At 33.9% G+C, this 15,715-nt stretch overlaps 2 protein-coding genes across 2 annotated transcripts; both read right to left on the bottom strand.

Annotated features, from left to right (window-relative positions):
• Positions 1-1,888: 1,888 nt before the first annotated feature.
• On the bottom strand, positions 1,889-3,695 carry LOC136067206 (crocetin glucosyltransferase, chloroplastic-like). The gene has a single exon (XM_065772746.1). It carries the CDS (start codon positions 3,539-3,541, stop codon positions 2,162-2,164), a length of 1,380 nt encoding a protein of 459 aa, XP_065628818.1. The 5' UTR covers positions 3,542-3,695; the 3' UTR covers positions 1,889-2,161.
• A 1,843-nt stretch (positions 3,696-5,538) lies between these two features.
• Positions 5,539-7,229, bottom strand: LOC112016363 (phloretin 4'-O-glucosyltransferase). Its single transcript, XM_024048921.2, has one exon. It carries the CDS (start codon positions 7,059-7,061, stop codon positions 5,673-5,675), a length of 1,389 nt encoding a protein of 462 aa, XP_023904689.1. The 5' UTR covers positions 7,062-7,229; the 3' UTR covers positions 5,539-5,672.
• Between the last annotated feature and the right edge of the window lie 8,486 nt (positions 7,230-15,715).

Here is a 15,715-nt window from a genome sequence, read left to right as displayed (position 1 = left end):
CACTAACGTCATGTTTGGTAGGTTGTAATAGGCACTGTAATGTAATAGTTATTCTTATAGTTTAGTTATTCTTTAGTTTGGTTATGTTTTTATTACAAGGAATAGTCATTCCTTATGAATAACTATTCTTCAAAATGAGGAATAACTATTCCTCTTTAAAATGTTGTATTAGCTATTCTTTAGTAAGTGCAATAATTTCAAAACTTAATATATTTCCAAATAAACAAACTTTCCATATACATCTAACAATTATAAAAATAAAAAATCATAAAAGAATAACACATATCTCTCTTAAATTTAAAAATAACATTTTTTAAGGAGATATAATTGTATGAATAAAATATTTTCTAAAATAAATGTTAAGTTTTATTCTAATGTTATAACTCACAACCAAACTAATGAATATGTTTAGTTATTATATTACAACATACTTTATTACTAGTAATAAAGATTACAATTCATGTCGTAATCTCTATTCAATGTACCAAACGTACCCTAATTCGTAAGAGATACCACTTCCAAAGATTAATATCTTATCTATTATTTATTATATGCTGACTCTTTTTTTTTTTTTTTTCAAAAGAAGGGTTTCTCTCTCTCTCTGCAAAATAAAGGGATTGTAACAAAAATTAGCTAGACAGGGGTAAGACTACACCACCTTTATTCTACAATAAATGTTAAATTCAAATAATTTTTTAAGCATACACACACGCTACACAGAGAGATTATAACAAGAATTGGCTAGACATGGGTAAGACTATACCACCTCTTTTCTACCATAAATATTAAATTCAGATTATTTTTCATGCATAAACACACATTAAACAGAGGGATTAGAACAAGAATTAGCTAGATAGGGGTAACCACATTTTTTCTACAATAAATGTTAAATTCATATAATTTTTCATGCATATACACACATATGTAGCATGCAATGCACATGACTTAAACTTTAAGTTTAAATTTAAACTTGGTAGGGTGAAACTCACTCAAGTTTCAGTGCATTCTTCCATGCTTTCAAGGACAAAAATTAAATTATCATGTGAGTCTCTCTGTACTTCAAATTTTTAAATATTTAATAATTCAGATTGTTCTTAATTATTGACTTGAGGTTTCACTTAAACATGATTTCAATTATTGTTTTGGATAGTTTTTAACTATTAAATTCAAGGGTTTTCCATTTAAATATATATGATTAATTGAGCCTTAAAGTTCAATATATTATTGAAAATCATTTTATATATATGTTTTAGGTACCTCTACCATCTTCCATTCAGTTATATATATATATACATATGTGCACTTTATGATACCTTAGTCTCACACAATATGCATTCATTATGTAACTTAAAAGTAAAATATTCATTTGTTTTTATTGTTTATTTTAAGTAAATTAAAAAAAATTATTTACATATAAATTTTGATTAAGCTGTGCGATGAATGGATATAATGTTAATATTATATATTTTAATGTATTGTATATTAAAATAAAGTTGAGATATTAAGTGTGCGTTTGGGAAGCGCGGTTTGCGCTTCCCAAACGCACGTTTTGCGTTTCTGGAATTTTTTTTTTTTTTTCATATGCCGTGATTGTTGACTTTAGGGACATGAACAGTGCACACATAGTGCACGCACAGTCATTTTTTTTAACCCTTTTTAGCAACTTTTCAATCAGGAGACTCATAAATTTCACTTTTCAGCAATTTTTTCATTAAAAATAGGTCCCACGGTACTATTTATATATTTAAAAATTATTTTGTTATAGTATTTTTTAGTTTTCAGTTTTCGATTTTTAGTTTTCAGCTGTATGTAAGTAGACCCTAACTATATTGTTAAATAATATAATATAATAAATAAAAGCGTTTTTAAAATAGTAAAACAAGACAGATTCTAATAGCTAATTTATGAGCAGTCATATTTGTCTCACAATAAATTCAACTAAAAGAAATTGAAACTAACGAGGAACATGCCACATAGATAGCCTCTACAAAATGATTTAGTCCCCAGGGAATACTGTCCCTAGTAGATGAGAGGGAATCTATACGTGTTAGAATCACTTTCTATAATTACTCTTTTATTTCATCAGCAAACATATAATCTCATTAGCAATGTTATGGGCACTTAATCTTGTAGCTGATTATGGTGCTTCGCATCATCAAACTTAACCTCTTTTAACAACACCATTAACTTCATCAATCTCATCCACAAAAGCTTTGAGATTGTTATAGGAAGAAGAACCAACTTCGTTGGCAGCCTTCATAGCCAACTCCTTCCATTTCTTGGCATTCCTTTTAATTGCTTCCCTTTTTTCTCCATCTCCCACAACCAATTCCAAGCATCTCTTAATCTCATCACCTTCAACAATCCCATCCTTATTCACTGTCACCCTCACTCCTGTCTTCCACACATCTTCAATTAGCTTCGCATTCGTCCCTTGATCAGACCACTGTGGAAATGCTACCATTGGCACCCCTAAAACCAAACTCTCCAAAGTTGAATTCCACCCACAATGTGTCATAAAGCATCCTAGTGAAGGATGTGACAAAACCTCCACTTGGGAACACCCTGGCACTATCATTCCCATTTGTTCCAATTCCTCTCTACAACTCAACTTCTCTTCTTCCCCACTTTCCTTCGCTCTTATGACCCACAAGAAGGGCCTCCCAAAATCCAACAATCCGCGTGCAATTTCCTCCATTTGTTGCTTTTTTAACACCAACATGGTTCCAAATGAAACGTAAATGACCGATGATTCGGACTTCGAGTTGAGCCATTTGATGTAATTTTTGGAGCCATTAGACGGATCTCTTCCATCCAAAATAGCATATGGAACTAGCGGCCCAACTGCAACCAAATTAAGTTTTTCAAGCGCTTTTAAAGCCTCAGGCTCTAGTTCATCAAAGGTATTTACAAGAACTCTTGGATTGCTCTCCTTTTCAAGCACTTCAAATTGGGCTTGAATTGTTACGGGTGCAGATGCATAAGGGTTTGAAGCAAGCAAGAAGGAGGGAAGGTCACGAGTAGCGAGTAATGGCAAACCTGGTAACTGTATCGAACAGGAGGGCTGGTCATCGCTGTCGTTCCCAATACCATCGGCAAAACCATTGTAGTAGTAGTAATATATGTCGAAAACCATTGCAGGCTGAATCCAAAGAAGGGCGGAAGGAAGATGAAGCTCACGAGCCACGTCAGCAACCCAAGGTAGAAACGTTGTGTAGACTATGCACTGTTTATTGGCAGTGGAGACAACGAGGTTAGTGAGAGCTTTGGAGCCATTGCGCTTGAGTTGATCCGCTTGTTTCTGTGCATCTTCCATAGGTACAACTCCGTCATCATAGCCGTCAGAGAAGGTGGCAAACGACAAGCCGTCAGGAGTAGGGCTTTTGATCATGCCTCGACTGTGGGCGCCGACGCTGGTGAAGAAGGTGACATGCACTCCCAAGCGAATGAGGCGTTCTGCGAATTGGAAGGCAGGGTTTATATGGCCTTGCGCAGGATATGTGACTATGATAAATTGGCTCTGCTGCTGCTGCTTCATCATGATTATTTGATATTTGATATGGGTTGTGACTTGTGAATAGTCTAAACAAAAACAGAATAGTTGTTTTGTACTTGAGATCTGTGAGATTTATACTGAAGGACCTTAAAAATGGAGCAAAAACTTTTAGCTTCTAAGACCCGGTTGGGATAGCAATTTAAATCACTCAAAGTCGTGTTGTGTTTTTTTTTTCTTTTTTTCTTTTAGCAGCTAGATTTATTGACTTTTGTGAGAAAAAAACATTGTGCATGTACTTGCACTGTTCACGCACTGTTCACACATTAAAAATATTAAAAGTAAGTCACACGGTACTATTTATATATTTAAAAATTATTTTGCTACAGTATTTTTAGCAACAATCAATTTTTAGTAACTTTCAGCAACAATAAGTGCTATCCAAACAGACCCTTAAGTCATACCTTTTACTCCCTCCGTCCCAATTTTTTTGTCTTATTTGAAAAGTCAAACTTTTTAAGGGAACATCATTTATTGTCTTGTCTACTTTTTAAAAATGTATAAGTTTTCAAAACTATCCTTAAAAAAATTTATTAAAAAATTGAATTAGTAAATTAATAGGGGTATAATAGGAACATTAGTAAATTAATGACTTTTATTTTTAGAAACAGAACAATATTTTGAAACATCTCAAAATAGAATAGAGAACAAAAAATATGAGACGGAGGGAGTATCACAATTGTACACATAATAAACTATAAGCAGTAAAAAAAAAAAAAAAGTAATTAATAGATTCACGAGATAGTAATAAATAATCAGTCATGTAAAATAATTATAGCAAAAATTATAAAATTTTTTGTGTAATTAAAAATTTAGTACAAAAGTAGACTTGGTAAGGGTGTTAATGACGTTTGCAGTGACGATTTGGAGAAGGTGGGGCTTTGTGATTTAATTTATTCTTCTTCATGTTTTCATTGTAAACGACGAGGACTAGTTGGTCTGACAAAAATAATCCAATGGATGCAAATTAAAATAGTAGGAATTTATGATCCATCCAACTTGTTTTTCCTGGATGCATGCGCGCATCTAAAGCTCTAGTTTCTGCGTGGGCCCCAATATATAAAGCACTAGTTTTCTTCACCCGATGGGCGATAGCGTCGTGTTTGACTGACCTGGCATTGTATTGGGCAAGAGTTTGACTTTAAAAATTCCTTTTCAGTTTCAATTTATTTGTCCTATTTATTTATTTGTCCTATTTAAAAAATTAAATTTTTAAAAGGTGTATCATTTATTACCTTATCAATTTCATAAAAATACATAAATTTAAAAAACTTTCCTCAAATAAATTTCTTAGTTTTTTTTTAAAAAAATTTATTCTTAATGAGACATCTAAAAAGATGTCCCAATTAAATTAATTTTTTAAATATTTGTTAATTTTCTTTTCAAATCATTTTGAAATAAAGTAAGGGTATAATAAAAACATTAGTAAGCTAATAAATTTTATTTTTAGAAATGAGATAATATTTTTGGACATCTTAAAATAGAATAAAAGGCAAACAAACTGGAACGGAGTAGTATTTTTTAAGACGTTGATTTGAGCATTAGCATCCAGTATTTAGAATCTATCTTATTTTTCTATTTTGAAAACTATTTTATTTATTATACTATATTATTTAATAATATACTTACATCACAACTTCTATTTTATCATACAACATATTAAAATATATAATATTAACATTATGCTCATGCAATGTACAACTTAATCAAAATTTATGTGTAAATATTTTTTATTAATTTACTTAAAATAAATAATAAAAATAAATAAATACTCCCACCGTCCTAGTTTGTTTGTCCTCTATTCCATTTTAAGATGTCCCAAAATATTGTCCTATTTCTAAAAAATAAAAGTCATTAATTTATTAATGTTCCTATTATACCCCTTCTTTATTTTCAAAACTATTTAAAAAGAAAACTAACAAATATTTTTTTTTTTAAATTAATCTAATTGGACACCTTTTTAATTACCTCATTAAGAATAATTCTTTAAAAAAATTGATAAATTTATTTAATGATAATTTTATAAACTTATACATTTTTATAAAGAATACAAAATAATAAATAATATCCCACCTTTCAATCAGGACACAAATTGGGACGAGGGCTACCTTCACCAAACCTACACGCTTTTAACAACGAGGTTACCTTCACCAATCTCATCCACAAAAGCTTTGAGATTGATATAGGAAGAAGAACCAACTTCGTTGGTAGCCTCCATAGCCAACTCCTTCCATTTCTTGGCATTCCTTCTAATTGCTTCCCGTCTTTCTCCATTTCCCACAACCAATTCCAAACATCTCTTAATCTCATCACCTTCAACAATCTCATCTTTATTCACCGTCACCCTCACCCTCACCCCTATCTTCCACACATCTTCAATTAGCTTCGCATTTGTCCCTTGATCAGACTGTTGTGGAAATGCTACCATTGGCACCCCTAAAACCAAACTCTCCAAAGTTGAATTCCACCCACAATGTGTCATAAAGCATCCTAGTGAAGGATGTGACAAAACCTCCACTTGGGAACACCATGGCACTATCATTCCCATTTGTTCCAATTCCTCTCTACAACTCAACTTCTCTTCTTCTCCACTTTCCTTAGCTCTTATGACCCACAAGAAGGGCCTCCCACAATCCAGCAATCCGCGTGCAATTTCCTCCATTTGTTGCTTTTTTAACACCAATAAGCTTCCAAATGAAATGTAAATGACTGATGATTCGGATTTTGAGTTGAGCCATTTGATGTAATTTTTTGAGCCATCAGACGGATCTCTTCCATCCAAAATAGCATATGGAACTAGTGGTCCAACTGAAACCAAGTTAAGTTTTCCGAGCGCTTTTAAAGCCTCGGGCTCTAATGCATCAAAGGTATTCACTAGAACTCTAGGATTGCTCTCCTCTTCAAGTGCTTCAAGTTGGGCTTGGAATTTAGGGCGTAAAAGAGCATATGGGTTTGAAGCAAGCAAGAAGGAGGGAAGGTCACGAGCAGCGAGTAATGGCAAACCCGGTAACTGTATCGAACAGGAGGGCCGATCATCACTGTCTTTCCCAATAACATCGGCAAAACCATTGTAATAGTAATAGTATATGTCGAAAACCATTGCAGGTTGAATCCAAAGAAGGGCGGAAGGAAGATGAAGCTCACGAGCCACGTCAACAACCCAAGGTAGAAGCATTGTGTAGACTATGCACTGTTTATTGGCGGTGGAGACAATGAGGTCAGTGAGAGCTTTGGAGCCATTGCGCTTGAGCTGATCCCATTGTTTTTCAACATCGTCCATAGGTACAACTCCGTCATCATAGCCGTCAGAGAAGGTGGCGAACGACAAGCCGTTAGGTGGACAGCTTTTGATCATGCCTCGACTGTGGGCGCCAATGGTAGTGAAGAAGGTGACATGCACTCCCAAGCGAACGAGGCGTTCTGCGAATTGGAAGGCAGGGTTTATATGGCCTTGCGCAGGATATGTGACTATGACAAATTGGCTCTGCTGCTGCTGCTGCTTCATCATGACTATTTGATATTTGATATGGGTTGTGACTTGTGAATAGTCTAAACAAAAACAGAATAGTTGTTTTGTACTTGAGATCTGTGAGATTTATTTAGAAGGGCCAATGCATGTGAGGATGGGCAACGCTGAAAAATGGAGCAAATTTTTTAGCTTTTAAGTCACAACTTTAATCAGAATCGTACACACGATAAATAATAGAGAGAAAAAGTAATTGATAGACAATTATAGCAAAAATTATAAATTTTTTTGTGGTATTAAAAATTACGTACTAAAGTGGACTGAGTAAGAGTATTAACGACGTTTGCGGTGACGATTTGGAGAAGGTGGGGCTTTGCGATTTAATTTACTATTCTTCTTGATGTTTTCATTATAAACGACAAGGACTAGTTAGTCCGACAAAAACAATCCAATGGATGCAAATTTCAATAGGAATATGATCCATCCAACTTGTCTCTCCTGGATGCATGCATCTAAAGCTCTAGTTTCTGCGTGGGCCCCAATATCTAAAGCACTAGTTTTCTTCACCCGATGGACGATGGAGTCGTGTTTGACCTGGCATTGTATTGGGCAAGAGTTTGAGCCCTTGAGGCCCAATGGAAGCGGTGAAGGCTTTAGAAATTTTTTTCAAGACGAAGATCTAACTTAAAAAATATATTATTTTATTATTTTAAAAACTACTTTATTTATTATAATATATTATTTTCTATTGAGATTAAATTTTGTAAGGGTATAATGTAAGAGATTGGTTCAAGTTACACTTGATGTAACTTTACAAGAGTTACACCTTTTGTAAACCATTGATTACTATTAGATTTAAGGATTAAAAAACACTCATAGTAGTGTCATTATTACTCCTTAAAAATTAGTGATTTATGCATTAACTCTTCTTATTAAAGAAAAAAAAAAAGGCATTTACTATTTAATGCCACCTTTCACTTATCTATTAAGGGTCCGTTTGGATACAATTTATTATTACTTATTATTACTAAAAACTAATTGTTGCTAAAAACACTGTAGCAAAATAATTTTTAAATATATGAATAGTACCATGGGACTCATTTTTATTATTTTTTAATGATTAAACAGTGCATAAGCAATGCGTAAACAGTACACGCACTGTTCATGCACAGTACTTTTTGTCCCTCAAAAGTCAATAACTCCAGCTAAAAAAAAATAAATAAATAAATAAAAACTGAAAATGCAACGCCACATTCAGTATAAAGAAGTGCTATACAAACCGGCAATAAATGGAATTGACAAGGGAAATGCTGAGTACCTGTCTTCTTTCCGAGCTCCAGTAAAGCGATTTAAATCCTCAGATTAAATTGCACTTCCTATCATTTTTATAGTCTTTTTACTTTCTTATCACCTAGAGGGTAAAGAATACATGATACTCAAGTATATATGGCCTTGAGTTTGTATAAAAGGAAAACGAATGAGAACATGCTACTAGCATCACCTCACTGGGTGAAATGTATGTGAAATATATACCTTTGCATGTACATTGAATGGAACTCTAATATCACTGTTTCTAATTTTGTTATTTTCTGATTTCATTTCTTTATTTTGCTGCATCTGAAGAACTTCTCTTGCTTATGTAGCACACTTAAATCAAATAGTAAATAGCATATGTAGCACACTTAGATTACAGAATTTTTAGAAAAATAAATTAAATTAAAGAGAGACTGAAGCTGTGTATGCTTCATTTCTTAAAAAATGATGTATTAGGCCTTAATTTTTTAAGAACGCAGGCCATTCATTTTCAATCTCCCTTGTCAATTCCATTAAATTGTTAATTGAAAGGTGGCATTAAATAGTAAATGCTGTGTTTTTTTTCCCCCCTTTAATAAGAAGAGTTAATGCCTAAATCATTAATTTCTAGGGAATAATAATAACACTACTATAAGTGTTTTTTGACCTTTAGATTTAACAGTAATCAATGGTTTACAAAAGATGTAACTCTTGTGAAGTTACACCAGGTGTAACTTGAACCCATCTCATAATGTAAAACTCATGTTTACTCCTCCAATCCCAACATGTCATATCATCTTATCAGATATTTAAAAATAAGCACAATCACATCCAATCAATTCTAATACTCATACATAAATCCAACCAAATTGTGAGTTTATTTAGATGTTATTAGATGTGGTGGGATGTATTGAATTTTAAGTAAATACTGATGTGGCAATCTTTTATTGAATGGTGTAAAACGTGGGTTTTACACCTCATTCTTACCAAATTCGAACTCTTTTACAATACACTCAACATCCCAATTTTTATTTTACCATACAACATATTAAAATAATATATCTACACAATAAAATAATATAACCCAATATCAAAACAAAACCCAAAATCCAATAAGATATTTTTTTTTTTAAATTCCATCTTCTATCTTATTTAAAAATTCCATCTTCCTACAATACCATCATATTTATAAGATGGTATTGTAACACAATGGTAAATTTTTTTTCTAATTAGAGTTTCAAATAATGCACACTTTTAAGATTTGAATGCTATAAATTTACAACTTTTGTGGGGGTGGGGGGTTACAATCCCCAATGCCAATTAATGCTCAAAGAAACTTAAATTATACAAAATCTGATAAAGAGATAATTTCATGTATTGACAAAAAAAAAATGTAAATACATAAAGTCTTACAATTTCATTTTACAAGTTTTCTTATTTTGAAATTATTGTATAATTGTGTAGGGTTCGAGGACCGAAGAGAATCAGGACAGTTGGTATCCTGTGAAGACCTGAAAAGGTAAACGAGCTCCAAGGACTCCGCCCACCTGAGGAGAGTGAGAGAATTAGGACAATTGGTAACTTGTGAAGACCCAAGGAGAGGAGAAAAGACAGCAATGGGGGCAAGGATGGTGGGTGGAAGTTTCCTAAAGGATATAATTCCCACCTCTGCATTCAATACCCTATACCAACTTTATCAGCTGCATTAATATAGAAATGACTCCTGAACAGTAACTTCACAGCTAGCAATCATTTCTACCACATTTAGCAGAATTCTGATGGGACAAGTATCTTAAGAAATGCCCTATAACATACAGGTAAAGGGCTGAAATGCATGGAAAAGGGATATAAAAAGAAAGTGAACCTTCCCCCCCCCCCCCCCCCCCCACAAAAAAAATTAACATTTTAAGGACCATTAGAACAGGAAAGAGAATGGTGAATAGCCTAGTGTAAAACTTAAACTGAATTTTATACAAGAAGTTGATCCTCAGACTTGCTCGAGAAGGATATTATCCTCAATTGTGGTTTAAATCACATCAATCTAATACTTTAGGCTCTTCTGGCTTAGGCTTGGGCTTAGTGTAGTATTGCACTTGGACTTGTTTCTCAATCTCTCAAAAAATTATATTGTTTGGGCTTAATTTAAAGGACAAGGTATCACTGATCTAAGTAAACTTGGGCCTTTATTTTTTGAGTACTTACAATGATAATCTCATTATCAATGATAAAATTTATATCTCTTTCAAAATCTTAGTTAAATTAAAATTTTCTTGGGCTTTTTTTTTTTTTTTTTTTTGTAAGGGTCTAATATATTGTTAAGGGGGCCAAAGTTTAATTACAAACTTAGATGTAATTTAAGACTATATTTCTCACGAAAAAAATTGACATGATTACACATTTTGAAAATCTAATCATTGAATTAATTGTTCTTAATGTTCTTGAAACACATATCAAATTTAATGTTAATCGAATATTAGTTACTATTTGATTCGTAAACTTATTTTTTATGTATAATTTTAGACTATAAAAACTCTAAATTTAAAATTTTGATTGATGACATACCTATTGACCATTGATCTTCTAGAAATGTTGCAAGTATTGAGATATAAGAAAAAAAAAAAAAATATATATATATATATATATAATCTAATGGTGGATTTGTCAAAATTCACATCTAATAAAATAAAATATTAAGTGGAGTTTTAGCCTTAGGGCCTGTTTGGATACAGCTGAAAACTGAAAACTGAAAACTGAAAACTGAAAACACTGTAGCAAAATAATTTTTAAATGTGTGAATAGTACCGTGGGACCCATTTTTAATGAAAAAGTTGCTGAAAAGTGAAAATTGTGGGTCCGTGAACAATAAAATTTGGGTTGAAAAGTCAAACTTTGCGGCTACTGTTCATTGAACAGTAGCCGCTACAGTACATAAACAGTAAAAAAGACTGAAACCCGTGAAAAAAAAAAAAAAAAAAGCCGAAACGCAAACGCGTTCAGCTTTTCCACCCAAGCCAAACGGTCTCTTAGTCTATAATCAAGTTTGTTACCAAACTTAAACTTTAATTATATTGAGCCTAAAAAAATTTATGGTGGTCATAAACTTGGCTTCAATGTAGAGCAGCCCCTGAATGGAAGCACCAGGAGTACAATCAAGTTATGAGTAGTGATTATTAGTTATTACATACACTTGGTTTTGAGTAGTTCACATCAATTACTTTTACATGTGGTTTGTAAATGTGTGTAATAGTTTTTATCCTTAGGTCATATGGATATATAAAAAAAATTTCATTCTCATACATCTACTTTTTTTTTATTCACTTTTATAGGTTAAAATGTGGACATTTTTAAAAATTTAAACATTTATGCATTATCAATTGTAGAAATATATGTGAAATAGTAGATACGAACTAGTAAAAAAAATTATGTTTCCTAGACATATAATATGTTGTGAGAAAGAGAAGCATAGATGCTTCCCATGAGTCTCTAACTCTAGCTGATTGTGTCAAGGCATCTTGCTATGGCTGACCATCGATTAGTTAATATGGATTGTATGCCCTATGATTATTACAAAGGCACTCCTAATTTTTCATAAATTTTTTTTTTTTTTGTTATCTACTGAATATATATATATATATATATATTTTTTTTTTTTTATCTTTGAAGTTTATTAATTAAGCATTTTTGTCATTTTGATTTCTAAAGTTTCACCAAAGCATTATTGATTTTTAAACATTTAAAAATGAGCACTATTAGTCTCCCGTAAATTTCGGTTGTATATGGAATTCTCAGCAGCAACTGCATAACTTAGCAACGTATCAATTGGGCTAGTTAAGGGGCAATGGGAAGGCAGCAATTTCATTCTTCACAATCCAAATGTGGAAGTCCTGTCCTTGATATTACCTCTACAAAGAAGACTTTAACCAAAGTGTGACAATGTATTCCTATTTAGACGTGACCAAGCATGATTAAATTAACTGTAACTGAATGCTGAGCTGAACTAACTTGAACAAAAAGTAACAATACATAAAACTAAATTGAACAAGGAATTAAAGCAATTAATAGAATTAAAATTACTGGCATTACCGAAATAGAACCGCACAATAAGCAAAGCTAAGTTAACCTAAAGGGAGACTACAAAGGATAAACAAGCAAAGTTTTGGCATGAAGTTGAATTGTTTTCCCTCTGCTCAAATGCAATCTCTGTTTATAAGATTTTCTAGTGTTTTGGTTGATTAACAAATCTAGTAAATATTACAAGTCTTTTTTGCATATAAATATCTCAACTAACATACATTATCAGCCATATAGAAACAACCACCATGGAAGAAAACACAGTGAAACTACCAAGGTTTTGTTGCAGCAAATCCAATGGTCCTTGTATGGTCTTCAACACAACAATTGTGTCTTTGTAACGCTTCCGTAGATTATTGTGCTTGAGTATATCACTACGTTAACATTAATTAGTTTGATGGTAGAATTCGCTTTATTCAATGTTAAAAACTAACTGATTAAATTATAAATTGACAATATATAGAACTATTACTCTAGGTATATAATGGGTTTCGGGATTTTATTCTTTCTCTAAATTTGAGCGGCCAATTATGTTTGGCTTCCGATCGTCTAATGATATTTTCTATTTAGTGGTTTATGAAATTAATTTTCAGCAATTGGTAAAATTGTGATCAATTTTCTTTAGTAGTGGTTATTTCCCATAGATTTATAGTCCATTTTCTACAAAATCAACCCCACTATCTTGGCTGATTGGTCTTAATTAACTTGACCTTACATCAAACTCCCACCCGCTAATCCTTTTTTTTTTGAGGAATTCCCACCCACTAATCTTGGGTTTACTAACTTTGCCTTGAATCTCATTTATTAGCTTTTCGAGAGATATTTCTTGCAATTCTTGTGATATTTGAAAAACTAGTCGCTAACTCACGATGCACAGGAAAGCTATTGTGTTAGAAAATTTAAACAATTCTTTGTTTCTTCCTCTTTGATTGTACATTAGTTTTGAATTTGTTTTACAATTTGCAACTCCTAATCCCTTTTTTTACCTTGATAAGTGCATCTCTTGATCTAACTTCAAAAAAAAATCTGCAAAATAAAAATATGCTTACATTAATCTCTATCACTCTAAAACCCTTCCACAGTCCTTTTCTTTTAAAGGGATAGATAATAGGTCATATATAATGGAACCTTAGCTTTGAGAATTAGTGGTGATATTAAGTTCCTTTTCTAGATTAGAAGCCCTTCTAAATTGCAGATTAATAATGAGCAAGTGGAATATTGTTGCAACCTAACCATAAGAAATACTTTTGTTAGAGTCATATTTTCTATTTGTTGGCTTATCTTTTGACAAAACGCACTTTACTTGTAATTGGATAGATCTAAGTTAGGTTTAATGTATCAAGAAGTATGTGAAGACTACATTCTAAGTGGTATTATTAAAGATATGAAGATTGATTCAATAAACAAGTGAAGAAAAGTAATTTCAATAAGTCTCGACACTAGCATCTATCGAGGTTGAATGAAGAGAAGCTAGACACAAACTCGATCTATCGAGATCTACAATTTCAGAATTCACAAATCTGAAATTCAGCCCATGATGACTTGGATTGATAGGGTTTCTCTCTCTACAACCCTGGACCATATAAAAGGCTTATTTTAAAGTCATCAAAGACACAGAGACTCAATTAGAAAACTCATATACTTTGTGAGAAGTTACTGCATATTATGTGCCTTAAGGTTTTGTAACCAAGTGCTTCCAAATCTTCAACGTGCTTTGAAGTGAAGAATTTGAAAAACACTGATGGGCCCATAATTTAATAAAATCGTCCACTGTATTGGACGATCAATAAGGACGGTATCATTATCATCACGATACTGAGAAACGCCACCTGACCAACCCAGCTAAGGACGACCGTTACAAGTAGCAGCATTTAACACCAATTCCGTTGAAGAAACGCCGGTTAACTTGACATCTGGCTCAGGCGTTAGAACCTAAGCAATAATGCCCTCATAATGACCCTGCCAACGGCTAGAAGGGCTCTATATATATCCTCAGGCAATCTCCAAGGGGGTAAGAAAAATCAGTCTATTCACTCTTCATTTTAGTTTTACTTGCTTTCCTCTGCTTGTTGTGCTCATCTAACTTAATCATCGGAGGCGTTGTGGGCAACACCCCCACCGGTGACTCTTACTTTGTGTTGCACCCCATGGCTAAAACCAGCAAAGGACGAGATTATTCTGGACGAACATCTCGACTGACGATCTCAGCATCATCAGTTTGGCGCCGTCTGTGGGAAATTTGATCTTTGGACGATCAGTTCAGGGACATTGTTCTATTGTAACAAGATGGAGTCCAGCTCTAATCCGGATCCGGCTGCATTGGCCCAGCAAATCCAGGCACTTGCAGCCACAGTGGAGGAACTCACCAAGCAAAATCGAGAAATGAAGACAGCATTTGCAACAGAGGGATGGCCACACGAGAAGTTAACAGGGATGAGGATGAAGCCAGTCATAGGAGACGCGCCAGCACTCCAGAGAACCAAACTCAAGCGTCCTTAGAGAAATGAGAAAAGAGATGGACGAGTTACGAAATGCCATTAAGGGAAAGACGGACCTAGGAGTAGACAGGATCGTCAGGCAATCTGACTCACCCTTCACTACCGCTGTCCAAGAATGCCCAGTACCCTCCAAGTTCCGTCTGCCCCAGCTCGAACCCTTTGACGGGCTGAAGGATCTGTTGGATCATCTCAATACTTTCAAGACAACTTTGGGACTTCAACAACCCCCGATGAAATACTATGCCGGTCGTTCCCCACAACCCTTAAAGGGCAGCCCGAGAATGGTTCGCCAAATTGCCTACTTCAACCATTGACAACTTCGAGCAACTGAGCAACTCTTTTATTCGTCACTTTGTGGGTGGACAACGACCAAAAAGGACAGCTGATCACTTGCTCACAATCAAGCAAGGGGAAAAAGAGACTTTAAGGTCCTATGTAACGCGCTTTACACAAGGAATGCTAGAAGTAGATGAATCTGACGACAAGGTGCAACTCACAACCTTCAAAGCCGGGTTGAAGTCTAGAGACTTCGTGGCTTCCCTAGCAAAAAACCCTCCCAAATCTATGGCAGAAGCGCTACTAAAAGCACAGAAGTACATGAACGCCGAGGATGCGCTAGCGGCCATAGACGGGACAGAAAAAACACGAGAGAAGAAGAAAGAGAAAGAAAACGATAAGAGGGGGCAAAAAAGAGACCGGACGGACCGACGTAATGACGACGGGAATAGGCGAAGGGACGATAAAACTCTCGACAGATGAAGTTCACACCGTTGATAATGCCAGTTGACCAGATTCTGGCTGAAATAAGGGACGAGCAGAGCCTTAGGTGGCCGA

This window comes from Quercus suber, unplaced genomic scaffold (assembly GCF_002906115.3).
Source record: "Quercus suber isolate HL8 unplaced genomic scaffold, Cork oak 2.0 scaffold_63, whole genome shotgun sequence".
Classification (NCBI taxonomy): Eukaryota; Viridiplantae; Streptophyta; class Magnoliopsida; order Fagales; family Fagaceae; genus Quercus; species Quercus suber.
This window is presented reverse-complemented; position numbering and strand designations above follow the sequence as displayed.

Coding starts and splice junctions, on each gene's coding strand:
- LOC136067206 (XM_065772746.1), bottom strand. CDS start 3,541: ATGATGAAGCAGCAGCAGCAGAGCCAATTTATCATAGTCACATATCCT.
- LOC112016363 (XM_024048921.2), bottom strand. CDS start 7,061: ATGATGAAGCAGCAGCAGCAGCAGAGCCAATTTGTCATAGTCACATAT.